At 49.8% G+C, this 26988-nt stretch overlaps 1 protein-coding gene across 1 annotated transcript in view; it reads left to right on the top strand.

Moving 5' to 3' along the window:
• The window catches only part of GNB5 (G protein subunit beta 5), a 49507-nt gene extending 29019 nt beyond the window's left edge, over positions 1-20488 (top strand). Inside the window, exons 5-11 of the mRNA XM_075530564.1 lie at positions 4081-4213; positions 6062-6205; positions 8569-8660; positions 10153-10201; positions 14667-14763; positions 16691-16857; positions 18280-20488. Of these exons, the coding sequence (XP_075386679.1) occupies positions 4081-4213; positions 6062-6205; positions 8569-8660; positions 10153-10201; positions 14667-14763; positions 16691-16857; positions 18280-18291 (694 nt within the window). The 3' untranslated portion in view covers positions 18292-20488. The remainder of the gene's footprint in view (positions 1-4080; positions 4214-6061; positions 6206-8568; positions 8661-10152; positions 10202-14666; positions 14764-16690; positions 16858-18279) is intronic.
• Positions 20489-26988: the final 6500 nt, after the last annotated feature.

The raw sequence follows: 26988 nt of genomic DNA, 5'->3' as shown, positions 1-26988 counted from the left end.
CATCGAGGACCTTATTCTAAAGGAATGATCTAACTATGTCGGGGAGGGGAAGCCTTATGGTTAATGACATGTATGATTAATAACATGCCTTGTAGCATTGTTCAGAATATACCAAAAAGAAAAAAAACATGTCTTGCAAAAAAATTTTGTTAATACATCCCAATACATGGATTGCCTGGAATACTATACGGCCATTAAAAAGGATGTGCTTGATTCAATTAAGCGACAAGAGCAGCAAGATTACTAGGAAGATTGTGGCTTGCTCTGTTCTCCTGGAGCTCAGTCGCACCAGGTTGCCCCTGAAAACTGAGACCAACATAACCCCATCCCTGTGGTAAAGGAAGGAGCGCCGTGCCGTGGTGGGCTAGGTGCAGTGCTCAGTGATTCACCCCTCCAGGTGCTCTGCAGGAGAGATGAAGCTGTCTCCCCTGTAAAGATGTACAGTCTTGGAAACCTGCAGGATCGCCGTGGGTCCAAATCACCTCAATGGCAGTGGGTTCGTTTGGTTTGGGGTTTGAGGTTTGGTGTTAAACCAGGAGGGGACCATAAAGAAAACCAGAAGACCTACTGTGTGACAAGTGCCATTCCAAACTCTTTTTACATACTCTTCACAACACCCCCTTTAGCTTGGTAGATGGACTTACTCTGTTCAGAAGGAGACTTGATGGCATAGTGGGTTACACGTTGAACTGCTTAACAGCAAGGTCACCAGTTCAAGACTGCTCCCGTAAAGCTTTACAGCCTCAGAATCCCACGTGGGCAGTTCTACTCTGTCCGACAGAGTCACCCTGGGCGGAATTGGCTGGGTGGCAGTGAAGGTCGGTAAGGAAACCAAGACTCAGAGAAAGGTCAGAAGCATGGCCAAGATCACAAGATGAGTTTGGTCCTGAAGCAGAAAGTCAAAGTCAGATGCACCTCCCTGTGAAGGGTCTCCCTCTCCCAGCAGTGCAAACCATCCCATGTGATGCATAGCAACGGAACTACAGGGAAGGGAGCCTGGAGCTTTAGAGCGGGGACGAGAGCTCAAGGACGGTGGTCTTCCACTCACACAGATCCACTGCCATAGCCCAAGTACAAATCATCCTCATCCACACAACCCACAAACTAGCTAGCCATGACTAACCACGGGAAATGAAGTCCAGATGTATAGCTGTATCCCCAAGCAGCTGAAGTGGCAAAAGTGTTCCCTAGTTTGCACAAGACCTCAAAAAAAGAACCGCATTGTATGTCTTATTCTTCATTAAAAGAATGCTGGGCTCCTTGGAGTAAGAGGACAAGGGAACAACCAGAGATTTAAAAGGGTTCGATCCAGTGCAATGTAGCCGAGAGGAATTACTGAGAGAGGAGTGATGGTTGAACATGATAGTGAGACAGGAGGAAAGTAAAAGGAAATAGAGGAAAGAGCCAGGAAACAAAAGGCATTTATAGAGGGATAGACATGGGCATGTACATATGTAAATATATTAACATAATGATTGGGCTATACGTCTATGTACATATATTTATAGATTAACTGTTAGGATATCAGACGGGCACTGGGCCTCTACTTAAATCCTCCCTCAACACAAGAACACTCTCTTCTAATAACCTGGCATTCTGTGATGCTCATCTTTCTGACACGATTGCTGAAGACAAAATGGGTGCTTAAGCAAATGTGCTGAAGAAAGCTGATGGTGCCTGGCTTTTTACAAGATATAGCATCTGGGGTCTTAAAGACTTGAAGTAAAACAAGCAGTCATCTAGCAGGGAAGCAACAAGCCCACATGGAAGAAGTACACCCACCCATGTCATCACAAGGTGTCAATGGGATCAGGTATCAGGCATCAGAAGACCCAAAACAAACAACCATTTCAATGTGAATGGAGGGGATCAGAATGGAGACCCAACGCCCATCTGTAGACAACTGAACATCCCCTCACAGAAGGATCACAAGGAAGGGAAGAGCCAGCCAGAGTGCAGTACAGCACCGACGAAACATACAACATTCCTCTAGTTCTTTATGCTTCCTCTCCCACCCACCCCACTATCATGACCCCAGCTCTACCATTCACATCCAGTTAGACCAGAGCATGTACACTGGTACAGATAAGAGCTCTCGACACACAGAATCCAGGATAGATAAACCCTCAGGACCAATAATGAGAGTAGTGATACCATGAGGGTAGGGGGAAGATGAGGGGAGAAAAGGGGAACTGATCACCATGATTGATGAACAACACCCATCCTACCCACCAGGGGGACAAACAAAAGAAACGTGGCGGAAGGTAGACAGAAGATAGTGTAAATATGAAAATTAAAATAATTGATAAATCATCAGGGTTTCACGAGGATGGAAGGGGGAAAAAAAGAGGAGCAGATACCAAGGACTGAAGCAGGGAAAAAAAGGTTTTGGAAAGGATGATGGCAACATATGTGCAAATGTGCTTGATGCAGTGGATGTATGGATTGTTATAAGAGCTGTAGGATCCCCCAATTAAAAGATTTCTAAATAAAAAGAAAGAGAGTAAGTGAGCTGAGGATTTGGGGGTGGGGAAGGGGTTTGGGAGTTGTTGCAGAAAGCAAGGAACTACTCAAGGACCAAGGAGGTCTTATCAAAAAGGAAGAGGGAGCTGATTAGGAAAGGCTTCCGCTGTCCAAATTCGAGGCAACTTGAGTGTCACATCGAATAATCACAGTCATGGATGCTAACACAATTAACAGAGGCACAAAGGGACCCATGGACAGGCAGCAATCCTGGGAGAAGGGAGCAATTCATCTTCACAGACAAAGCACAGCTGGTAAATACAGAAGGAATTAACAAATTAGGAAATCGCTGCCTTGTGCCCACCCGCCAAGTGATATTTTTTTCAAAGATCCTCTTGCCAAAGCCATTGGCTTGGAGGTTCTTGGAGAACAATATAGTCTCATTGACCTCAGAGTGCCCGACCACACTGGAAATAGCTGATTACAGATGGAGAGATTTCCTTCACCAGTGGACACACGTGGCAGTGCGGCTCCACCAAGTAACCAACACTCACATCACCGAGAATGGCCCAAAGGTATCGGTAAGCCACCCAAAATAACACCACAACAAAGAGCTACACCCGGTCGTGCTGCTACCCAAACTGCTAAACTTTAACCACATGATAAACATAGGAATGCCAATTAACCAGCCCTGTGAAGGTGGTTGAAATGGCGGATGTTTTGTTTTATGCATATTTATCACGTGTTTTTTAGGGAAACAGACAAATCCAGAGTGGGTGACAACTGACCTAAGTCCTCACAAGTCACTGTCACGAATAATAATAATAATAATAATAGGAGGGTATGTTTTAGATGCAAAGGGCTTAAAGAGAGAGAACAAAATGTAGCATGTGACCTTCGCTGGAGACCTTGAACCTGGAGACAGCAGGGTGGTGGGGAAGGAGCGGGGGCGGATGGTAGAGGAGGTTCTGAGCGAAGATGGCTGGCTTGTTAGATGGTGTTCTGGAATTCCTGTTCATCTTCTCAGCTTTCATCATAATTATATATATTATATATATGTAATTAATATATATAGATATATATACACACACTCACTGCCATTGAGCTGACGCTGACTCGTAGTGACCCTATTGGGCAGGGTGAAATTTTCCAAGTAAGTTTCCAAGACTGTAACTCTTTACAGGAATAGAAAATCTCCCATGGAGTGGCTGGTGGTTTTGAACAGCTGGCCTTGCAATTAGCAACCCAACATTTCACCACTGCGCTACCACCAGAATTCCCATGATTTATATGTGTGAATATTTTTCACATATGTTAATCTGCACATGGAAATGCTTAGGAGTAAAATGTCATACTTGCAACCTGGTTGGGAGAGAGTTTGTCCCAGCATGGCAAACGGTTAAGTTGGTGATCTGGGTATTTATGGTACTCTTTATTCTCCCGACTTCCCTGTGGGTTTGAAAATCTTCAGAAGAAAATTGGGGGGAAAGGTTACAAGCGATACCAACAAAGGAAACACTTTTGTTTGAAGTTTATGCCAAAGCATCTTGTAAGTGAGAATGCATACAGCGCCTTTGGCCTGCACTAACGTGTGGGCTTTCTTTCTTCCCGTGCTAGTGGCTTGGATAATAAATGTTCCGTGTACCCGCTGACCTTTGACAAAAATGAAAACATGGCGGCCAAAAAGAAGTCTGTTGCTATGCACACCAACTACCTGTCTGCCTGCAGCTTCACCAACTCAGACATGCAGGTAAAGCAGCGGCCACAGGGTGGGCCCATCTAGCCAGGGACAGTGCAGCCTTAGCGCATCGGAGAGTAGAGAGGAGTAGCAGGGAGGGGTCACTTCTCCAGGGTCTCTTAACTGGACAGCTGGACAGCAGCTGGTCCAATAGGACGTCTTACTGGTTCTCATTGGTCAACTGTTAATATTTTAATAAAATCTAAAGTGGGAAAGTTGGAGCTCTTGTGTGAGGATACAGTTGATATAAACTGTATGTCATATTGGAAACCCTCTCTGATTGATTTGGTGCAGAAGTGGAAGTGGGGGGGGGTGCTCCAGAGAGCCAAATTCACTGCCACTGAGTTAATTCTGACTCATAGTGACCCTAGAGGACAGGGTAGAACTTCCCTTGTGGGTCTCTGAGGTTGAAAATCTTTACAGGAGCAGAAAATCTCATATCTCTCCCCTGAAGCCACTGCTGGCTTCAGACTGCTGACTTTTTAATTAACAGCCCAACTTGTAGCTCACTACATTTTCAAGGCTCCCTTTGGGAACTTTCTAGGGTGGTGGGAATGGCTGTATCCTGACCTGAGAGGAGAGACATGGACCAGAGCCTCTTCTAAGATCTCCAGATATTACCGGGCCGGGGTGGGGGGTGGGGGGGTTGGTCCTGCCAACACCTTGGTTCCAGCCAGTCCAGTGAAAGACACCGCATCTCTGCTGCTTACAACCAGCAGGTCTGCGGTCATTTGTTACAGCAGCCACAGGAAACTAATACAGTGAGCGAGCTAGTGGTCCTGGGAAGCCAGTTAAGCAGCCGATGCAGTCTTTTCTTCCAGGAGCAGAGAACTCCTGGAGCAAACAGCTAGGTCAGTTCCCCTTGATTCCAGAATGGCTTGTCACAGACAGAGGGAGCTACGTTGGTTTTAGCCCAAACTACCAACCAGGAATGCTGCGGCCAAGCCATGGTCTTTTCTGGAAACCCTGGCATCTAGCCGAGCACCTGCCTGCACGCGGTCAGCTCCAGAAAATGTCGTATGGAATCTGGGCATATATGTGAGAGTACCCAGCACCTGTCATGGCCCAGGGAAGCCCCCGGGGCTGGGAAGCTGCAAATGTCTAACCAAATGCTGCTGCCCAGACCCGCGCCGCCCCCGTGTGGTCCCGAGCCCAACATGAGCATCCCCTGGGAGCCTGGGAGAAAAACGAGCTCAGCTGCTCAGGTCTCGCCCTCGAAACGTCAGTTGGCAAGGCGTCTCAGGTGGCACATTAATGCCTGACAAGCACCAGCCCTGACAATAGCGGACACAGGTTCATGTTGGAGCCAGCACATGTCCCCGGCTCACCCTACATGCCAGGCAGGTGCAGGGTCCCGAGGGTGTGGCCGTGAGGACGCCAGGATTTCACTCTAGAGGAAAGCAAGGCTCGCCAACACAGAAGTCAAAGGGATGGTGTTGAGATGAGCGTTTCATTGCTCCAGCAGGGAGCAATCGTTCTAGGGCTTGAAGCAGACTTGGTGAGGTCTGTGATCCGGTGCCCCTACAAGGATGCTGACGGGATTTCAGCGGCAGTTCTCAGCTTCCAGGCAGGAGAGCCAGGGTCAATTCTCGGGACACATCCCCCTGAGCAGTTGACACCCATCTTTCTGCGGATGCTGTGTGTTGTCATGGTGCTGAACAGGTTCCAAACTATGAGGAACTAAAAAGAACGGCTTGGTTAGTTACTTCCGAAAACCAGCCCATGAATCTTGTGGACCACAGAGATTCGGCCTGGAACCGGGGCGGGGAAGGTGCGGGACCAGGCGGTGTTGTGTTCCATGGTGCTTGGGCCCCCCAGAAGCCAGGACGACGGCAGCTGACAACGTGCGGTCCCTTTCAGGTCCTGACGGCAAGTGGTGACGGGACGTGTGCCTTGTGGGACGTGGAGAGCGGGCAGCTTCTGCAGAGCTTCCACGGGCACGTGGCCGATGTCCTCTGCCTGGACCTGGCCCCTTCAGAAACTGGAAACACCTTTGTGTCTGGGGTAAGGACTCAAGGGACTTCCGGCAGGGTTCTTTGTCCTCAGGGACGCGATCGGACGCACCCCTAGCAGGGCCTGCAGAAGCCATCCGCAGCTCCCCTCGGTGCGGTCCCCTCCTGCGGCTGGGCTGCACTGGCTCCAGGCCTGTGGGGCATTCCAGTGCTGGGCTGCGAGGGTCCCCCTGCTCTGCCCCCTGGGATCTGGCGTGAACACTGTATCCCAGGTGCATGCTACATCCATGGTTGTGTCATTCCTCCCATGAAGAAGGGGGGCGATGGAGAGCCACCAGACACGCCCCCAGCGCTCTGGGGGACCAGCTTCTGCGCAGGTGAGGGAGGCCGCCAGGTGCTGAGTGCCCTGTGGAACACGCCCCTCCCGCCCACTGGCCCCACCCCTGGCACCAGGAGCAGGGTATCTTAAGGCAGTCAAGCCATGGTGGCACAGCGGAGCACTAGACTAGGAGGCAGAAAACCCAGCTCCCAGTTTCGCTACCTGCTTCTCATACCTGGTCCTCTGCCAGTGAGGCTTCGTGCGCATCACATCACATCCATACCCAGCTACATTACATTTGCATAAGCACTCTGCCCCGCTCCGGAACCGAGGACAACGGGAGCCTTCAACGGGGGCGCTCACAGTGTGCTCTGCAAATGGAAAACCAGTGGCCATTGTGGGGGTGCTGACGGGCGGCAGCCCCGCGTCTGTCAGGGTCGGAATGCGTGCTGCCGGGTTTTCAGTGGCTGAGCATGCAGAAGCAGATCTCCAGGCCTTTCTTCTGAGTACTTCTGCATGGACTCAGCCCTTTCCGTTAGCGTCCAAGTGCACTGACCTGTGCCTCCCTTGGGGGGTCCCTACAAATAGGGGGGCCTCTCCGCACAGCCAGGAAACAAAGGCTGGCCTCGCCGGCTGACTCAGGGCCACAGTCAGGAGACAGGATACCTACTGGAAGGCTTGGCCGCGGGAAAACGTGAGCATGGTTTCCTCCATGTTGACCTCATCTCAGCCGCGGTGTCAGCAAAGGGCGGGTGGCCTCGGATGGCCAGGGACCCTGGGTTTCCTCTTGGGCAGCTGGCCGCACCTCATCTGCCTCTCCTTCCCATGCCATTGTCGAGCCTTGCACCTCAACTGCATCATGCGCTCTCAGCTTGTCAACATCGCATAGGTTGTCTCTTTGAGGGCACAAAGCTTTTTTGCTTTCTTTAATACTTTTACTGGGGGCTCTGACATCTCATCACAATCCATACATTCCTCCAGTATGTCAAGCACATGTGCACATATGCCGCCATCATCATTTTGAAAGCATTCGCTTCCCACTTGAGCCCCTGATATCAGCTCCCCATTTCCTCCCTCTCCCTCCCCTGCCCGCCCTCCCTCCCGACCATTGATAAGTTATAGATTATTTTTTCATATCTTACAGTGTCCTCCGTCACGCCTCACCCCCTTTCCATTATTCGTCCCCCTGGGAGGGGGTTCTAGACTGATCCTTGGGCACAAAGCTGTATATGAGGTTGTGTCTTCTACAGTTCTGAGAGACGTCTGAATCCTTTGTCCCCATTCTCAGTAAGACTACTCAGGGTGCTGGCCCCACAGGAGGGCTTACTGAGCGATCAGTAACCCTACTTCGTCCAACATCAAAACCAACTTCAGCCGTTACTTCTTCTATGTGACCGTTAAGAGTGTGAATTATACTGCCCAGCCTGGGTGGCAAGGCTTCCCTGCAGGAATTCAGGGCATACCCAAGCACTGAGGATATAATGGAAGAATGTCAGCCTATGATTCTCTGGGTCCTGTTGGCAACCCTGAGGGAGGGGCAAGGCAGCTACTGTGGTTCTTACTCTATAGGTGTTGAAGTGGAAGCTCAGGGAGATGGGTGACTTGTCTGAATCCCGCCAACTCACAGTGGTGGGCAGAGCCAAAACTAGGCCTTGGCTTGCCGATTCCTAGCCTGGTGTGTAGCCAGGGGTACAGATGTCCCAGGGTTACAGATGCCCCACTGCCTACCTGTCCTCCCCCAGTAGAGAGGAGGGAGCAAGGAGGGGCAAATGAATGGAAAGGAATTACCCAGCACATGGGGGAGAAGGGTGCTCCGAGCATTTGCAGCCGCTCAGGAATGTGTGGAAGAAGGAAGCATGCTAAGGGGGAAACCAGGCACCTTCCCTTGCCCCCTCCCACCCCATGAACCTACTGCTGCTCTTCTAAGAGCCATCAGTTCAAGAACATGACCTTCAGTAAAGCCAGTCTCAGAAAAATCTATTGGCAGCCATCTACTCATGGGAAATAGGCAGTCTCTGTCCCGTAAGGCAGGCTCGTGCATGATCTATAGACAGTCCTAACTGTGGCCCTAACTCTGGGGAACTTTGCCTTTGTAGGGATGTGACAAGAAAGCCATGGTGTGGGACATGCGCTCTGGCCAGTGCGTGCAGGCCTTTGAAAAACATGAGTCTGACATCAACAGTGTCCGGTCAGTGAGTAGAATATTCACATGCCTTGTCTCTTCTGCAGGCTTTCCCTGGCCTTGGGTGCTCAATGCTTAGCTTGGAACCCTCCTCAGGCTCTGCTTAATTGACTGAGAGAGGCTAGGGACTGAAGCACTCGGGGGTCTCTTGGAGAACGTCATCCGTCTCCCCACCATGAGACTTTGTGCTCAGTAATCACTCAAGGAAGTACATCCAAAATGTATGGTAGCAACACCTTTCACTGATGAGCTCTCAGTGGAATAAATCAGGAGAAAGATGAGACTGTAAAGATTTACAGTCTCGGAAACCCAGAGGGCCAGCTCTCCTCTGCCTGCAGGGTTAACTCAATGGCAGTGCATTTGGTTAGGTTTTGGAATTGGGGAAGTAAAAGAAGATGTTAATAAACAGAAGGTGCCCTGTCCTTGGCAGGGCAGGCCAAGAAGTATTTTTTTTAATTACTGTGCTTCCTATGTAGTGTGAATGCAGTACCAATTCAGTACTCTTCTAGAAGAGTATAAGTACTCTTCTAGAATAGTATAAGCTGATGCTTAGATTCCTCTGGATGATTCCACGGGGACGAACTCAGTGGATCATGTTCAAGTATCTCTTTGTTTCCTTCCGGGCATATATTAGCCCAAATGCTCACCCAAGACTGAGGTGGCGCAGGATGCTGTTCCTGTTCTGGTCTCGTGGCCCCTGGTGACACAGTGGCTTGGTGGTGGCATGGATTTGGGTGACAAGGGACCCAACTAATGGTGGCTTGAATGAGACAGAACCTTATTCTTGCATAAAATGTGAGCTGCTAAGTGGCTTGTGCTATTTTCTTGCTTTCTTTTTTTTTCTCTACCTTTCGATGGTATTTTCAGCCTCATGATCATCTGGACTACCTCCATGCCTTCTTTCCAGCCAGTGGGAGAAAGGGAAGTGGAGCATGTCCCTTCTGCTCGTGTCCCATTACATCCCAGAACTTCATTACATGGGTTTTCCTCTTCTGTGTGCCCATTCAAAAAATTAATGTGTCTCATTGGGACTCTATTGACATGTTGGGCAGAACCTTTGTTCGTTGTGAGGGATTGACAATCCAGCCCATGTAAGACATTGAGCATGCCTCGCTCCTCGGAGTCCTGGTAGTGTAGTGGATTACAAGCTGGACTGCTAATCCAAGGTCAGCAGTTCGAGACTCCCAACCATCTGGGAAGAGAGGTGAAACTTTATGCTCTAACTGCTTGCTTAGCCCTGGCTTCTGGCAAACCTCCTCTACGCCTCGCTCATACTCTGCCACGCCAAGATCACCGTCCAGGTCAGAAAACTAGAGGCCAGTGGGCCCGCCACGTGAGTCCCCACCATTCTGGTCCCTGAAAGAACCACGTGGGTGGAATGTTTCTAAAAGTGAGGATTCTGGTGATGAGAGCCTTCCCAGGAGGTTCTGATGGACATTCGGGTAGAGGAATCACTGCTCTGTATAAAGTGTCTTCTACCCCAACTTGCTCTTCACAGATACTACCCGAGTGGAGATGCGTTTGCTTCTGGATCAGACGATGCTACGGTATGTGTCTAAGTTACTGAGAGCTCCCGTTTTCAAAAGTGGGATGTGCTGTCTAGCTGTTACACTCTTTTAGATAACCATTCTCCAATGGCAAAAGCATATATGTATTCAATGAAGAAAGCTTTTCTGGGGATTCTCTACCAAAAAACTATCGCAGTTGGGTGAATTCCTTGTTGTCTTGTCTTTTTAAACTCTTTGGTTTTAAAACATCTTTTTAAAAAATGTGTCAAAACTTGCCTGTTTTTTTTACTTAGCAACGGATGTTGAACATTTTCCTAGTCGATAAATATTTTTCTAGATTGTAACTTTTGGTAATTGAAGTATTCCATATTTTGGACAAGCTCTCCTTGACTTAACTAGTCTTCAATTTTGGGACATTTAAATTTTTCAACTTTTCCCCCCCACACCCCCTACCTGTTAAAAACACCCATTATATATCCAACTTTGTGATCAGTTCCCCCTTTCGCCCCCTTCATCCTCCCTCCCACTACCCTCATGCTATCGCTACTCCTAATACTGTTCCTGAGGAGTTTCTCTGTCCTGGAGTCCATGTGGCTAGACCTCTTATCTGTACCAATGTGTGTACTCCAGTCTAACCAGATTTGGAAGGTAGAACTTGGTCGTAACAGTGCGGGGAGGAAGCATGCAGGAACTAGAGCAGCAGTTTTCAACCTGTGGGTCGAGACCCCTTTGAGGGTTGAATGCCCCTTTCACAGGGGTCGCCTAAGACCATCGGAAAACACATAAATATTTCACAGTATATAATTACATATCATTTTGTGATTAAGCACTATGCTTTAATTATGTTCAACTTGTAACAATGAAAATACATCCTGCATATCAGATATTTACATTATGATTCATAATAGTAGCAAAATGACAGTGAGGAAGTAGCAACAAAAGTAATTTTATGGTTGGGGGGTCACTACAACATGAGGAACTGTGTTAAAGGGTCACAGCATTAGGAAGGTTGAAAACCACTGAACTAGAGGAATGTTGTGTGTTCCGTCAATGCTATACGGAACTCTGGTTAAATCATCTCTTCTTTGTAACCCTTCTGTGGGGGGATGCTCAATTGTCTACAGATGGGCTTTAGGCTCTACTCCTACCCCCAGGGTTCACATTGATACAATTGTTTGGGGCCTTCTGATGCCTCATACTTGAACCCATTGGCACCTCGTGATCACACAGGCTGGTGGATATGCTTCTTCCATGTGGGCTTAGTTGCTTCCACGCTAGATGGCAGCTTGTTTAACATCAAGCCTCTAAGGTTCCAGGTGCTACATCCTTTGATAGCCGGGCACCATCAGCTTTCTTCACCACATTTGCTCATGTGCCCATTTTTTTTCTTCTGTGATTGTGTCAGGAAGGTGAGGATCAAAACAGCCAGGTTATTAGAACAAAGTGTTCTTTAGGGAGGCCTGCTATCTTAATGCTTGACATATAAATATATGTACATTGGTCTCTAGCCCTTTTATTATAAATTAATATAGTTACAGATATACATGCCTATAGCCATACCTCTATAAGTAGCTTTTGCCTCCTAGTTCTTTCCTCTATTTCCTTTCACCTTCCTCCTGTCCCACCATCATGGTCATCCTCCATTTGGCAATCAGTAATTCCTCGCAGATACATTGCCCTTGACCAAACCCCACCAGGCATTCTACGCCTTCCTCACCATCAATTTTAGATCTCTTGTTGTTCCTGTGGCCCTGAGATTGTTGATTCCCTGCTCCCTCTCCCCGCCTCCTCTTCTGTTGTTTTCTCCTCAGGATTGTTTATCCTGCCTGTCTTATTATAGATAGGCATAGGGCAAAAGAAAAAAGCCAATAAAGAGTTCCAGGTCTGTCTGCTGACCCTTATGAATGTTTTCTGATCAAGTCTGATGAGGTGCCAAGCCCTGTGCCCCGAGTGGGAACTCTGTTTTCAGGATTCCTTGGGGACTTGGTTACTTTGCTTCCCTTGCTCCCCTGCTCCACTACCTTCACATTTCACCCCACTGTGCATGGGACAGACAGGGTACACTTTCCACACAGTGTCTCCAGTGCTGTCCCCGTTGCACTATAGGTCAGTGAGGGGACGTCATGTCTCATGGCCGGCCCTATGGTCCTCTCTGTGCATTGGCTGCTCCAAGCAGGGATATCATGCCCAGGGCTTGATGGGTCATAATGAGGTTCTTCTCTCTCCCTCTCTCTTCTGAGCTACTTTTAGAGAGAGAAAACATCTATTTTTCTGCCTGTGAAATACTATCTTATTAAATTATTGGTTTCATCCAGATTTGCTGCTACTGAAGGAATCAGAAAGCAATAGGCTGTGAGTTTGATAATAAAGAAAATTAAGAGCCTCTCTCTGTCCAAAAAAGCAACATGATGTTCTATGTATTACAAGAATATGTAAATGAGAACTAGCTCTCTCAAGGAACAGAAGATTAAGGGGGACATGGTTGCAATTAAGAAAGATAGATGAGCGATAAGATAAAGACACAATGGGGCGTAGGGGACTCCTGAAGCATATACATTCGAGCATCGAACTTCATTTGAGGTAGCTTTATATGCAGTTCTTGTCATGTAACCTGCATCTGGGGCAAGTTCTCACACAAAGGGATTGTTGACGATTTCTTAGAAGGCAGACAAGGAAGCGAGGCTAGCTTCAGCTGATTCCAGACAACGGTCTAGCAGGGAGTGTAATTGAACACCTGCGGAATGCTGTGCTTCAGGGTTTTCTCCGGGAACTTTATCTGAGCTGAAGGTCAGACTCTCGGTCTCAGCTCCCTGGAAAGAGCTGACAGCTTTATCCCATGGCCAAGCTTAGATCGTGGAATATGGCGACGGTCCTGTCTTACTTAGAGAACGGAAATGAGTTACCGATCATAAGGCTCCTACAGCTCTTATGACAATCCATACATCAGTTGTATCAGACACATTTGTACATATGTTGCCACCGTCATTTCCAAAATATTTTCTTTCTACTTGAGCCCTTGGTATCAGCTCCTCTTTTTTCCCCTCCCTCCCTTTCTCCCGCACCCGTGACCCCTTGATAAATTATTATTACTTTCATCTTACACCAACCACTGTCTCCTTTCCCCACAGTTTCTGTTGTTTGTCCCCCTGGGGGAAGTGCTGGGGGGTTATGTGTCAAACATTGCAATCAGTTCCCCTTGCTCCCCTCTTCTCCCCACCTTCCCCCTACCCTCCTGGTATCCCTACCCCCATTCCTGTTCCTGAGGGGTTTATCTGACCTGGATTCTGTATGTCATCAGCTCTTCTCTGTACCTGTGTACATGCTCCAGTCTAGCCCTCAGTGAAAAGCAGGAGTAGGGTCATGATAGTGGGAGGGTGAGGAAGCCTCAAAGAACCAGAGGAAGATTCTGTGCTTCATCAGTGCTATACTGCACCCTGGCTGACTCATACCTTCTGTGAGGGGATATCCCATTGTCTACAGATGGGTTTGGGTCTCTGCTCCAACCCCCCCTCACTCTCAATAATTTCTTTTTGTTTGTTTGTTTTGGGCCTTCTGATGCCTGCCTGTTACCCGATCCTGTCAACACCTCTGATGTGCTTCTTCCATGTGGGCACTTGTTTAACTTCAAGCCTTTAAGACCCCAGATGCTATATCTTTTGATAGCCGGGCACCATCAGCTTTCTTCACCACATTTACTTGTGTACCCATTTTGTCTTCAGGGATCGTGCAGGGAGGGTGAGCATCACAGAATGCCAGGTTGTTAGAACAAAGTGTTCTTGCATTGAGGGAGGGCTTGAACAGAGACCCAAAGTCCATCCACTACCTCAGTGTATATGTACATATGCCAATACCTCCATTTTTATGAATTATTGTATTTACATATGAGCATACCTATGTTTATACCTCTATCTGTAGCTTTGCTTCCTAGATCTTTCCTCTGTTTCCTTTTACCTTCCTCCTGCCCCACCATCACACTTGCCCTTCTGCCTCTTAGTAGTTCCAGTCAGCTACATTGCTGTTCCTCCAACACCCCCAGGATCTGTCCGTGCTCCTCGTTGTTGATTTTAGTCCCCTGGTTGCTCTCTGTCTATGGCATGTTTTGCCCACCGCATCCCCACCTTGTGATCCAGCCTTGCTATTTCTTAGCAACCATGTGATTTCTAAGAAAGTAAGAAGTCATTTTGTGGCTTATCTAAGAAAATATCAGAAACACGCACAAAGACCTCATTTGTGCAGGAATAGCCATTGCGATATGATTGATAGACACTTCCACCACAGCCCTCTGGGGCCAGAGACAGGAATTACAGAAGGTGATCCTGCAGCCCATCTCCAGAGACTTGCGAGACAGATCACAGATTCAGAGATTGACAGGAGTCAAGGTTGAGGCATGAAATCTCAGGAGAGGTTTATTTCTATGTCTCAAACTGCACCCGCCACATGGGTTCCTCTCTGTAGCCAAACAGGAGCCAGAAGTAAGTACCTTGTCTGTTTGTTTGTACCGCAGTGTCGCCTCTATGACCTTCGGGCAGACAGGGAGGTCGCCATCTATTCCAAAGAAAGTATCATATTTGGAGCATCTAGCGTGGACTTCTCCCTCAGCGGTAAGATTTATATTAGAAACGTCCCTAGGGCCACAAAAGGACCTGCGTGTAACCAGGCTCCCTAGCAAGTTTCCCATCAACTACACTTGCTGAGCACTGGTCTGCTAAGACCCTGCCTGCCCCGGCTGCAGCCCTGAGAGCCCTCGGCTGCTCACCACAAGGTCAGCAGTGGAAGCCCACCAGCTGCTCTGCCGGAGAAAGACAAGGCTCTGCTTCTGTTCACAGCGTTGGAAGCCTCCTGGGCTTTCCTCGGTGACTCGGTCCGACAGGGTCATGCTGAGTGGGAGTGAACTCCAAGGCCATCGGTTTGGGGTTGTTCGCGGGTTGGATGCTTCAAGCAGTGTTCCTCCACAGTGTGTCTCTCCGTGCCCTTCGGTCCATCCTTGCTTTGAGACAGCAAATCCCAGCTCCCAGCCGAGCTGCCAGCCGGACTCCCTTCAAGGCCGTTGAGGGCAGCTCTGCGGGCACTGGTGGATCTACACCACCTGCCCGGGGAGGCTGCCAGGCAAGGTGAAGGCAGTCCTGATGGGCTGGGTCGCGGGACTGTTCATTCTGCCTAAGCACGCCCACGCCCAGCTGGCTTGTGCCTCCGTGCACCGCGCTTCACTCTGCCTGGACGGCTTTCTCCTACGGCCTCTGCACAGCAAACTCCTACTCGGTCTTCGAGAGCCGGGTCAGCTCCTTTGCCTCTGCAGTGCGTGTCTCCTCCGGGTTCCCAGGGCGCTTGACACAGTGCAAGTACTTAGGTTCTAGCTCGGCCACAGCCCATTCCCCTCCACCGCCACCTCCTTTGTGGATCTCAGGGCAAAGCCCGGTGACTGGCCTAGACCATTACAAGCACTAGTTACCAGCTAGGCAATTCCAGCTCAAGGTGACCCTGTGGGTGCTCAGTGGGGTGTCCAATGGCTGATCTTTCAGAAGTGGATCTTTCCTGCAGGAGGTAGCTCTGGCTGGACTCGAATCTAACTGTCCATTAGCAGCCGAGTATATTCATCGTTTGGATCATCCAGGGATAAATTGCACATTATTGTTGCTTTAAAATTTTTATTTTTTAAAAATAATTTTTAAAAATAAAACCACAATTTCGGGAGTGTGGTTATTTGGCTAATGTTAAAGGAATCAAAAGGAACATTTGGATTCAAAGCTGAGTTTACAGGCTTTCATGCTTTTATCACATAAGCTACCACGAAGCTATTGACTTTCTTTTCTATGTTTCTCCACCATCCTGAGGGTGTTCGTTTTCCATCTTCACGATGTCTTCTCATAAGACTTTCAGGATCAGGAGATTCCTGGCTGAGAAGACACTGAAGCAGAAGCAAGCTGGGCCTGTAAGGAGCCCCTGGTGTAATGGCACTCACACCATACTTGCCCAGGCTCCCGAGTGGTCTTTCATGCCGAGTTTAAGACGTTGCCATCTGATCAACTGGCTATAATATCTGGTTTCTTGCTTGGCTTTTATGGTTTGACCTTGAGAGGTTAACAATCAATTTAAAGAAATAAAGGGCCCACAATAAAATAAAATGGAGCTATTGGATTAGGATGACCTCTAGAAAAGCAACCACAACAAAACTCACTGGCCTGCAGCTCATTCTAGCTCACCGCAACCCCATAGGACAAAGTAGAACTGCCGCTGTGGGATTCTGAGAGGCTTAGCTTTTTTTAAGGGAGTGGAAAGCCTCATCTTTCTCCCTTGGAGCAGCTGGTGGTTTCAAACTGCTGTCCTTGCAGTTAGCAGCCCTCGGTCGGAGTTCGGCGCCATCCAATTGGTTCCGGCTCATAGTGCCCTGTGTACAACCGAAGGTAGCTCTGTCCAACCCTGGGTCATTCTCATGTGGCACACGGTAAATGCGAAATCGCTTCGTGTCTTCATTGAATGGATGATAGCTAATGGCACGGGAGATGCTTAGGGAAATAATCACCCTACTAGGTCGCCTGCTGTTTGCTGGTTACAACGACTACACTATCAACGTCTGGGATGTCCTCAAGGGGTCCCGAGTCTCCATCCTGTTTGGACACGAGAACCGAGTTAGCACCCTACGCGTCTCCCCGGATGGAACTGCGTTCTGCTCAGGATCCTGGGATCATACTCTGAGAGTAAGAGACTTGTTTGGTTTCCTCTCTATTTCCCTTGGTGCATGAGTCGAGAGAGGAGACCTGATTGGCCATCCTGAAAGCAGAGTCAGCTAAGATGGGCCTGATTGGCCAAACCCGCTGATTCCAGCTCGGTAGCCAGAGGAGGAAGGAGCCGTCCGGGAAGCTTATGAGGCTCCTGCCAGTGCAGGTGTTCAGGCATAGACTGTTCAGGTATAGACAAGACGGCCCTTAGCGTAAGACGCAGGAGCGCCTGGACATGGCTCTCTCAAGTTGGCCTGCCTGGGGTGGGATGGGGTGCGGACTTACCACTTTTCTCTCTCCCACCTTTTAATTGAAATTACTTGCATTTTCCTTCTCTAATGGGTTTCTCCCTCATAGTTTCCAGAAATCTCAGGTTTTCCTGTATCGGCATGGAACTGAGGGGATAACAGGCTAGTTGGCCACAGTGGGTTCTTTTGACCCTAAACACCTAATTCTTGTGATTCTAGCTCTTGGCAGGCAAGCCCTAGATGGCTTACCTTGCCGCCCTGGCACGCAGGGTTCTTATTCTGCGGCTGCAAAATAACTGTGTGCATATCTGCAAGTTTCTAGGGAGAGGACCCCCTGGTTCTCATCAGCTTCCCAAAGCGCCTGTCCATTGTCAGCTCCCCCTGTACTACCAAAATGGCCCGCTCACCAAGCAAGGCTGGGGGCGCTGCTTACCACCAAGGAAGGGAACACAGGCTTGACCGTCTTAGCCTCTCAGCTGGGGAGAACCACGACAGATCATTTATAAGTTTGGGTGGTAGGGAGGAGGGGGGCGTGTGTGGCCTACGACAGGACTTTTGAGGCAGGAACTTAGTGGTGGACAACTGCGTGGCACGATCATTGCAGATGGTTGGACGTAGGTAAGGTCTTGGAGGAGTAAAAAGAGTGACTTGTTGCTGCATATTGCCCTGAGGAGGGGCCAGCTTTTCTACAGAGGGCAAGTTGTCCGATGTTAGGGTAAGTAGATAAATGAGTAGTATCCAGGATGTTCCTGAAACGAGCAGTGATTTTTTTTTTTTTGCGACTTCATCTACCTGGCAGAAATTTCCTAAATTAATGAGATCATGCCGGGTACAGAGTGAGCTATGTGAGCACAGTTGGTTTCCGTTCTCAGCCTAAAATAGTTACAAGCTCCTAGTCAGGAGGCTGCAGGTGCCCTGCAGGTGATTAACCAAGGGGAAGGGACAACCGGACCAAAGAGAAAACAGAGTTGCTAGGAATGTAATCCTTCTAAGACGTGTGAGGGCCCAACTTTGGAAGTAGCGTTCGTCCTTGTAGCTGTCTGTTTAAAAGACTTTCGTTTTACCTCTTTAGTTAGCTTTACCTTTTTAAATTCAAGTTGTACAAGTTGTCCACTATTCCAGGACTGAAAATGATCCGTTTGTGTCTTCGCAGGTTTGGGCTTAAGCCGTCTTCACCGACAGGGGCCTGAGGATAGATGTGAAATCCTCACATGTACATAGATATTATACTTTTAGATGGCCGAGGAGTTCGATGCAACTTAGAGTAGGGAGGCCGTCCGTACCCGCACATGCTCCGCTGTGTCTCCGTGTGACCACCTGTTCTGCTGATGGAACTGTCCCCCCAAGGAAAGGTGCGACTGTGAGCCTGCTACACAATGAGAGCTCCTTCACAGCGTTTCTTTTTCCTTTTAAGCAGGTTTCTCTGTCCCTTTTTAAAGGGACTCTAAATGGGCATGTGCCTCGTTTCCTTCAGCAGTTTACAAAGCCCGTTTCCCTGCCTTGCCTCAGCTGCATCGTTAAGCGTACTTGAAGCTCCTCTGGCAGAGCTCAGTGGGCACTGTAACTTCGAGAAATTTCCTCAGAAATGCTGGGACTCATGGACGGTAGGAGAGCTGTGCCCGTGGGCTTATGGCGGAAGAAAAGTCCACATCCCGTGAGACCAGATCGTTTATTAGACGTGTGTATTCATGCACAACTGTCTTTCACAGCTTCGCCTCCCGAAGTCTGTGCAGACAGAGCATTTCCAGTTGTGCGAATGGGTCATAAACAAAGCAGAGATGTCCAGAAAGGGGCAGGACAGGGCACTCTGATCTGTGGGTTTTGTCACCGGGCCCCAGGACCAGATCAGGTCCTTGCACCTGAGGAGGGGATGCCTTGGAAACAAAACCCAAAGCCTTTTGGTGTGCGCATGCAGGACGTCAAACTGATGTGAAAGAAACCTGCTCATGTAAAAACCTATCACTAGTGGGAGTGGAAGCAGATGAAAGGTGATCATGTTCCCTATCGGTCCCACTGTATTCATTGGGTCACGAACGTAAAGGAGTCCACAGGTTCATTGGTAGGGCTTGAGCAGTCGTGCTGCGTTCCTCTTATATAGAAAATTAACATTCAGTACAATGTGTCCTTATGGACATTCAGCAATTGGTCTGGAAGATAGTGTATTTGTTACAGGATTTTTTTTTTCTTTTAAGGGGCTGGGGTCACAGTTTTTGAGAACACCGCTTTCACAAATACAGCGTGCATTATACCTAGATAATCAAAGGTCACCTCAGACACTAAAAATCATTCCTGGAGAGGGCTGTTTGCCCTGTGGGTGACACAGCCCCAGGCCCCCTCCTCAGAGCCAGAGGCAGGCACAGCCTGGGACAGACCTAGTGCTCCTGTAATAACTGGGAGTAGGGGTCAGAGGTTATGAGGTCGACCTCAAAATGTCTTTTTTAGATAACAGGATGACCAGTTCATCCACAATCATTCCGGTCAACTTTTCAATCAGTTCTTTTCGCATAAACTTAATGGCTATACTCAATCATTTGCCCAGCAACATAGTGAGGCTTTTACTGTCCACTCTCCACTAAAGCCCTGGTGGTAGAGTGGGTTGCATGATGGGCTGCTAACCACGGGTCACCAGTTCAAACCCATCTGCCAACCCTTGGGAGCAAGATAAGGCTGTCTGCTCCTTTAAAATTGTACAGCCTTGTAAACCCAAAGGGGGAAGTTCTGCCCTGCCCTGTAGGGGCAGAATCGGCAGGGGGAGGCCCTGGGGGGAGAGAAAGAGAGATAAAGACTCTTTCCTGCTGCCAAGAGTACTGTCAGGGGAGGGAGCATGACCCAGGGGGGACCATTTTCCAGCTACCTCTGCACCAGCCCACCCCCATCCTGATGCCAGTCTGGGCAGGAGCTCAAGGAAATGGACAGTGTCTGCCTAGCTCCTGCCAGATGCAGGGGTCTGAGGTCCTCTCCCAGAAAGTTCCAGAGTTTGCTCCCGGTACCAGCCCTCCCAACAATGGTACACCCTGCTCCGCCGCCCACAGATGGAGACAAGGAAGCATGGCAGAGACTGCAGAGAAGCAAACTCCAGGCTATCTGTGGATCTCGGAGAAACACAGAGCATCTGTAAAAAAAAAATTAAAGAAATTTATACATATGTAACTGTCCAGTGACAGCAGGGAATTTAAAGTCACTATATAACCATTCTATAGAACCCATAGGCAGTAAGCCAACCCCCTATAAGTATTTAATCTCACGTCTCACAATGGATATCGTTTAGTATTTATTGATGAAATATTGATTGGGAATAGCCTGCACTCTCTGGAACCTCAAGATAAACTCCATGTAATAAATTGTATTTTGCATATTGAAAATCATGCCGAGTGGATTGCTTGAACCAGCTTTTCTTTCTTCAGGAGGACGTAGGGGCAAACTTACCAAGTCAGTGGTGGTGAGGGAGCCAAGGGGATGCACCCCGGGGGTGCCTGGCCTTGGGCAGAGCCCCCCCCCCCCAGCCAGAGAAAAGGGATCGCTGGAAAGGAACTTAGATGAGGTGTGGAGTGGTGGGTGTTTATGGGAAATGTTTGTGAAATGAAGCCAAATCAGCTGCCATTGGTCTTGCAGAAATGAGGGCCCAGCTTCCTCCCTCTTCTGGAAGAAGCCAGAGGTAGGCCCCCCATACCTGTTCCCTCTCCCTACGCCCAGACTCCTCCATACCCTCCCCTAGGTTTTAAGTGGCTTAAAGGCAGCACATGGTTGTAGCAGCCTCTGTATCCCCCCCTTTGGGCTCTGTTGGTTGCTTCTTCTCTGGATGACGCCAGCCATTCAGCACTGGACTAACTGGGAAGCTGAGGCTCAGAGCCTCCCCCAGAGACCTCTCAGAAGAAAGGTGTGGTGATCTATTGTCCCCAAACCAGCCCCTGTGGGGCTCAGCTCTACCCTGACCCAGCAACTGCTTTGGTGTTCTGGTTTTCGGTGGCTTGGCCAGTTGGCTAGAAAGTGACAGTGAGGAGTCATTTGTAAATGGAAGCAGGCAACATCAACTCAGTGACGGACAAAGGATGTGGGTGCAGGCACCCCTTGACTCCTTCCCCCCCCCCCCCATAGCTGATTTGTGAATTTCTCTGCTTTAGTTTCCCTGTCCATGAAATGAGACAATACTAGATAGAGAAAAAACCTACCTCAGTCCTTGAAAACAGCCTCCACATGGGTTAGTTCCTAGTTTCCCCCCTATGTCCACCCACCCACTCTGCCCGCCCTCATTCCCTGTTTCTCTTCTTCCTCTCATTCCACTCTCCCCTCCCCCTCCCTCCCTCACCTGTCTCCTCATCCTAGTTCTTACTCAGCCTGCATTTTCCCTCTCCCCCTCCCCAAGCTCCTGCCCCATGCATGGCGCCTCCCACACACGTATCAAATTAGTACTTGTCGTCAGTTAAAGAGTCATGTGCGCAGCGGTTCAGCAGCATCGGGCCCTCGGATCCCTCTACATTCCTGCCTGGCTGACCAAGTGACTCGAACTTCTGCCACCTGGGAGGGCTTTGTCCTCGTGCCTCTCCCCATCCGAGGGGCTGCCCTGTGCCGCTGTCCACGCCGAGGGGTTACCGAGGCCTCCTGCCTGGACAAGTGGGGCTCGGAAGAGAAAAAAAACACGGTAATCGAGGAGAAGAGGCATGGATCATTGAGGGGGACTCTCGGGGAAGTGATTTGGGGTGGCCTCAGGAAGCATAGGAGGTGCGCGCGCGCACACACACACACACACACACACAAGAGGTCTATAGCGGCAATGCAAAGAACTAGGGGCCGGCAAACCACTAGAAACCGTCAAATGAGGACAGCTGGGCTCCTGGGACACACCCAGCTGCAGGCTTAGATGAACAGGTCAGGATGAGACCACGCTGCTGTCAGCTGGCTTCCCCGGAGACGCCTGCTGACCGCAATCACTGGGGAAACTGCAGGTGACACGTGCGAGGGGGCTTCCAGAAATGCTGGGAAAGATGGGATTAAAAGGTAGTGGAATTTTCCCACAAACTGTTGGAGGCCCTCCCCCCCCCCCACTCCCAGCCCCCCCCCCCCACTCCCAGCCCCCTGGAGAAATGGACTGGGTAGGACTGAGGTGGGCCTGGAGGCAGGCAGGCAGGTTGGAGAAACACCTGGGCAGAGTTGATCTCTGTGGATCTTACGTTTCTTTGGGACAGTCAGCCACACCCCCTCTCACCTGTCGGAGGAAAGGATCAGGTCACTCGGGGGACGGGGAGGGGGGGCTCAACACATTTTCTGGGTAGGACTTGGCCAGAACCCAGAGTATAGGACCGATTCATCTGACCCCCTGTGGGCTGACTCGGGGGCAGTTCTGGTGCAAGAAGTGACAATATTTCCTACGCGTACATCATTGTAGAAAAGGACTCAGGTCTTTCGTGAGGGACCCTGCTGTTCACAAGCACCGAGCCTACTGCGCCCTCGGGCCTCTCGACAGAAATCAACGGGGGCGGGAAATGCTGCAGGTGGAGTAGCGTGCCCTCACAATGGCCGAGCGCGGTGCCTCTTTCTTCTAAGTGGTGCAGGATGCAGCGGGCTGCCTTTCACCTGGAGTAGGATATTTCAGCCTATCCCACCATTGAGCTCCCAGGGTGTCACTGGGTTTGTCTCAACCCCGGGGTCCAATCAGGAAAAAAAAAAAACACACAGTCTCTGAACAAGACGGTTGAAAAGGATAACAGTTGAGTCAGCCCACCACCACCAAGTCCATTCTGCCTCAGGTGGACCCAATGGAACAGGCTAGAACTGCCCACTGTGGGTGTCCAAGGTTGAAAATTCTCATGGCTGCAGACAGCCTCATCGTTATCCGGCAGAGTGGCCGGTGGGCCTTGTGCTTAGTTAGCAGTCCCCCAGTCAGGCAATTCTGACGACTCACTTTCAAACTCACTGCCATCGAGTCAATGCTGATCTATAGCGCCTCCTGTGGGTTCCCGAGAGGGTAACAGTTTATGAGAGTAGAAAGCCCTGTCTTGCTCCCCCTGAGCTGCTGGTGATTTTGAACTGCTAACCGCCTGGATCATGTACACCACTACATACCCCTGCACCAACGGGACTCCTTAAGTCACGGTCAGCGCAGGGCTGCGTGGAGTCTTTGCCACCACTCGGGAGAAGGAGAAGCTTCCAACTTCCCAGAAGTGACCAACTACTGACCAGTATTGTCCCCTGGGGTTCTGCTTTTTCAGTCCCCAGGCCGGCCAGGAACGAAACAATAATCCCCCAAAGAGTCTCATTCTGACCCACAATCACAAATGTGACCTCAGGCCCACAGCTTGGCCTCTCCGGGCGGCCCTTGACCTTGATCTTGACCTTAAGGCGATTAACCACTGAGGTTGGGATCCCTTGGAAGCCTCGCCCACTTTAGATCTAAGAAAACACCAGGCGGCTGAAGTCAGAGCAGAGTCGCCCCGCCCTGGGCTGAGAGGCACCTGATGGCGAAGTCAGGCCCAGGTGGGACCCCAGCAGGGAGGGTTAGGGTCCCTGGGAGAGAACAGTCCATGGAGGAGTTGCGGGAGAGCACAGTTGAGATGCTGACAGACTACATGCGACACTGTGCCCGGCTGCCCGGCACCCCACCCTGGGCGCCTCCCACCTTCGAGGCCGCCATACTGCGCCACGCTGCCGACCACCAGAGGACACTCTGCAGAGTCCACTACTACAGTATCCGTAGCTACCAGGGAGACTACATCCATCTGATAGCGGAGGTGGCCCTGGAGCTGTTGGCTGGCACCCCCATCACCTGGGACCACTTGGTGGACCTGGTGGCCCTCGCAGGGACGCTGTTGGAGAGACCTTTTCGGGGGGTCAGCATGGGTCCAGAACAATGGTCAGTGGAAGCTACTCAGCAGATTGAGCTGGAGTGCCGCTTCATGGCGAACGTGCTGTGCACCGTGTTGATGGAATTGCAGGGCACCTGGCTGATGGCGCAGGGCGGCTGGGTGAGTAGCAGGGCATGGTGGCCACAGGGGGAGGGTGGGACAGAGTGGGGGGGGTGGGAAGCGGTCCCTCTTGGCAAGAGTCTCTTGGAAAGAGAGAAACAGTTGTCTCAGGGGGCCTGAGATGTAGCAGAGTTGGAGTGGCAGGAATTGATCTTGCGTCATCAGCCATACAGAACCACATCCGTAATTCGTAAAATCTGAAGTGGCCTTGGCCAGGTGGGTCCTCTCACCTGCACTCCCAGAGATTATTAAATGGACCTTCCAGAGGAGCCTCCGCGGCGTACTGCTTCTACCCAGTTGGGCTGCGACCCTCAAGGCCCGCAGCTGGAAGCACCAGGCGCTCTGTGTGGAAATCAAGTGAGAGGAAACCAGCCTCTCGAACACCGAGGGGTCTGTGGGCACAATTGTACGACAATAATGTATAAAGATTACGGTAAAGTCATAGAGAATAGGAGAGAAGATAAAGGAGTCAGACAGGGTTTGTGGTGGCATGCTCGCCTCAGCCCCTCTTGGTGGTCCACGTGGAAGAAGAGATGGGGTCTTCACTGCCTTGGGACATTGATGGGTAACCATAAGACGTGCATGTGCAGGAGTTGCATCCGTCACCAGGTGGGTGGTAATCACAGTAGAGTCCCTGAGCTCACAGGTGAGGAAACGCAATACCTGCATTGGGGGAAGGCATGAGTGGGGATGGGTGCCGCCGGGAGGAGATGACAGGAGTATCTGCCTCTGTATGGAGACAGAACTACCCAGGTGCTCACTTTAAAGCAGCATAGCTATTAGGGGGAACCTGTGGGAGTGATATTGAACGCAGGATAATGTACTTGAACTTTATCTCTAACTTACCAACGTGGTGTCTTTTTCTTACTGTGGAATGTTAGCTTTCCAGATTCCCTCTAAGTTAGGGAATCTAGTCCTGGTCATATTTCCCTCGGTGTTAGTTTCCCGTGGGAAAAGATGGGGCTTTCCCCTCCAGTAGAGTTAACGTCTCGGAAATCCGCAGGGGCAGGTGTACCCTGCCCCCTGGGACCGGCTCAATGGCAGTGCGTCTGGTTTTTCCGTTGAAAACACCTGCGCACACACACCTTGGCGCTCTGGAGGGCAGAGGGAACCGCCTATATGTTAAAATAGGTAGTTCCCATAGCTCCTCCAGAGGAAGAGGGGCCACAGTGGCGGAGTGGTAGACCTGGGGACCTGGTGGGGGCAGGGATTTGAGACCCCTCAGTATCCAATCCACAGCATCCCGACTTCAGCAGACAGGCGTCCGGAGGCTTGCACTTCAGCTCCTAAATTGCTTGCCTCCCTTCAGTCTCGAGGGGCGTCCAGCTAGATGCACAGGCAAAAGCGGGTGCCCAAGGCCATAGAAGGCCCCCTCACCCTTCTCTAACCCCCCCAAAACCTGCACCCAATGTTCAGCGGCCTGCCTGCTCTTGGGGCTGAGTCAACAACTGAAGGTGGCCCATGCCGTGGGGTAAATTAAGCTAAACTATTAAAGCCAATAGTTATTTTAAAAGCCGGAAAAAAACGGGGAGGACGTCACAGAACATGTGGGCATGTCTCCCGTTGGCAGTTTCTCTTTAGATCTTGGAGGGTGATGGATTGAAGAAAAGGGGGTGGGGGGGGGTTGCAGGCAGAGCTTTGACTTACACGAACAGCTTGCAGAGTGAGTGTGGACACCTGCAGTTTGGTGTTAAGACCCTCACCTGAGCTTTTGTTCTTTTTCTTTGTGAATTAGGTGACATGTTACAGAGCTGGGCGGCATTTTTATATTCAACCCATCGCAAACCTCTTACCCTGTTTCCATCGTGTTTTGTCCATCTCCCTCTTGTTAGAGATTGTCTTCTTTACCCACGTTCACACCTGTCTGTCCCCTAGCCTACGACTTCCCCTCCCCTCTCTTCCCATTCCATTAACCATCAACACCTGTTTCTTTCAGTGTGAAAAACTTGTGTGTGGGTTTTATTTTTTGGTTGGTTGGTTGGTTGGTATTTAAGTAACAGTGGTCTCATGCAATACTTGTCCTTTTGTGGTTGACTAATTTCACTTGGCATAATGCCTTCCAGGTTCACCCATGTCACGAGGTGTTTTACAGATCATTGCTATCCTCTCTCGTTCCGGAGTATTCAGGGGGGGGGGGTGGTGTGTGTGTGTGTGTGTGTGTGTGTGTGTGTGTGTGTGTGTGTGCTAACTGATGGGCACTGATTCAGTTCTTTGTATCTTCTTGCTATTGTGAGTGGTGCTGGATGAACATGGGCATACATTTGTGTGAGGGTTTTGTGGTTTGTGTGTGTGTGTGTGTGTGCGCGTGCGCTGACTCTTATTTCTTTTCTTTTTTTTGGCTCGTATTTCTTTAAAGTATATTCAAAGTCAAGAGATTGCTAGGTCATGGGGTCTTTCCATTCCCAATATTTTTTAGCAAGCCTAGCAAGAGCAATGTGTGAGGGCTTCAATCTTTCCACAGGCTCTCCAGCATTTCCTGGGGGTTCTTTTGTTTCGTTTTCTGCACATGGTCTCTTTTTTGGTTTCCTGGGGATTTGTTGAACTCTGCTGTTGGCGCTGGGTAAGGCAGTATCCCATCGTTGCTCAGCAGTTGCATTGACATGCGACTCCCATAACATAGCATCCAATCACTCAATCACACCAAGAAGAGCTGCGTGGTCGTCACCACAGTCAACTTTAGGACATTTGCTCTTTCTCATCTGCATTGTTCCTAGAGCCCCAGTTCCCTCCAACCTCCCTGCCACACCCACTAGAAGCCACTCATCCAGAGACTTCTCTATAGAGTTCACTATCCTGGGTCTCTCTCTTTTTTTTTTTTAGACTCCTGCTAATTTTTTTAAAAATTTTTTCTTTTTAAATCATTTTATTGGGAGTTCTTACAGTATTTTTTAATTCGTTATTTT

The sequence above is a fragment of the Tenrec ecaudatus genome, chromosome 14, assembly GCF_050624435.1.
Source record: "Tenrec ecaudatus isolate mTenEca1 chromosome 14, mTenEca1.hap1, whole genome shotgun sequence".
Classification (NCBI taxonomy): domain Eukaryota; kingdom Metazoa; phylum Chordata; class Mammalia; order Afrosoricida; family Tenrecidae; genus Tenrec; species Tenrec ecaudatus.
Note: the sequence above shows the minus strand (reverse complement) of the source record. Positions and strands in the feature narration are given on the sequence as shown.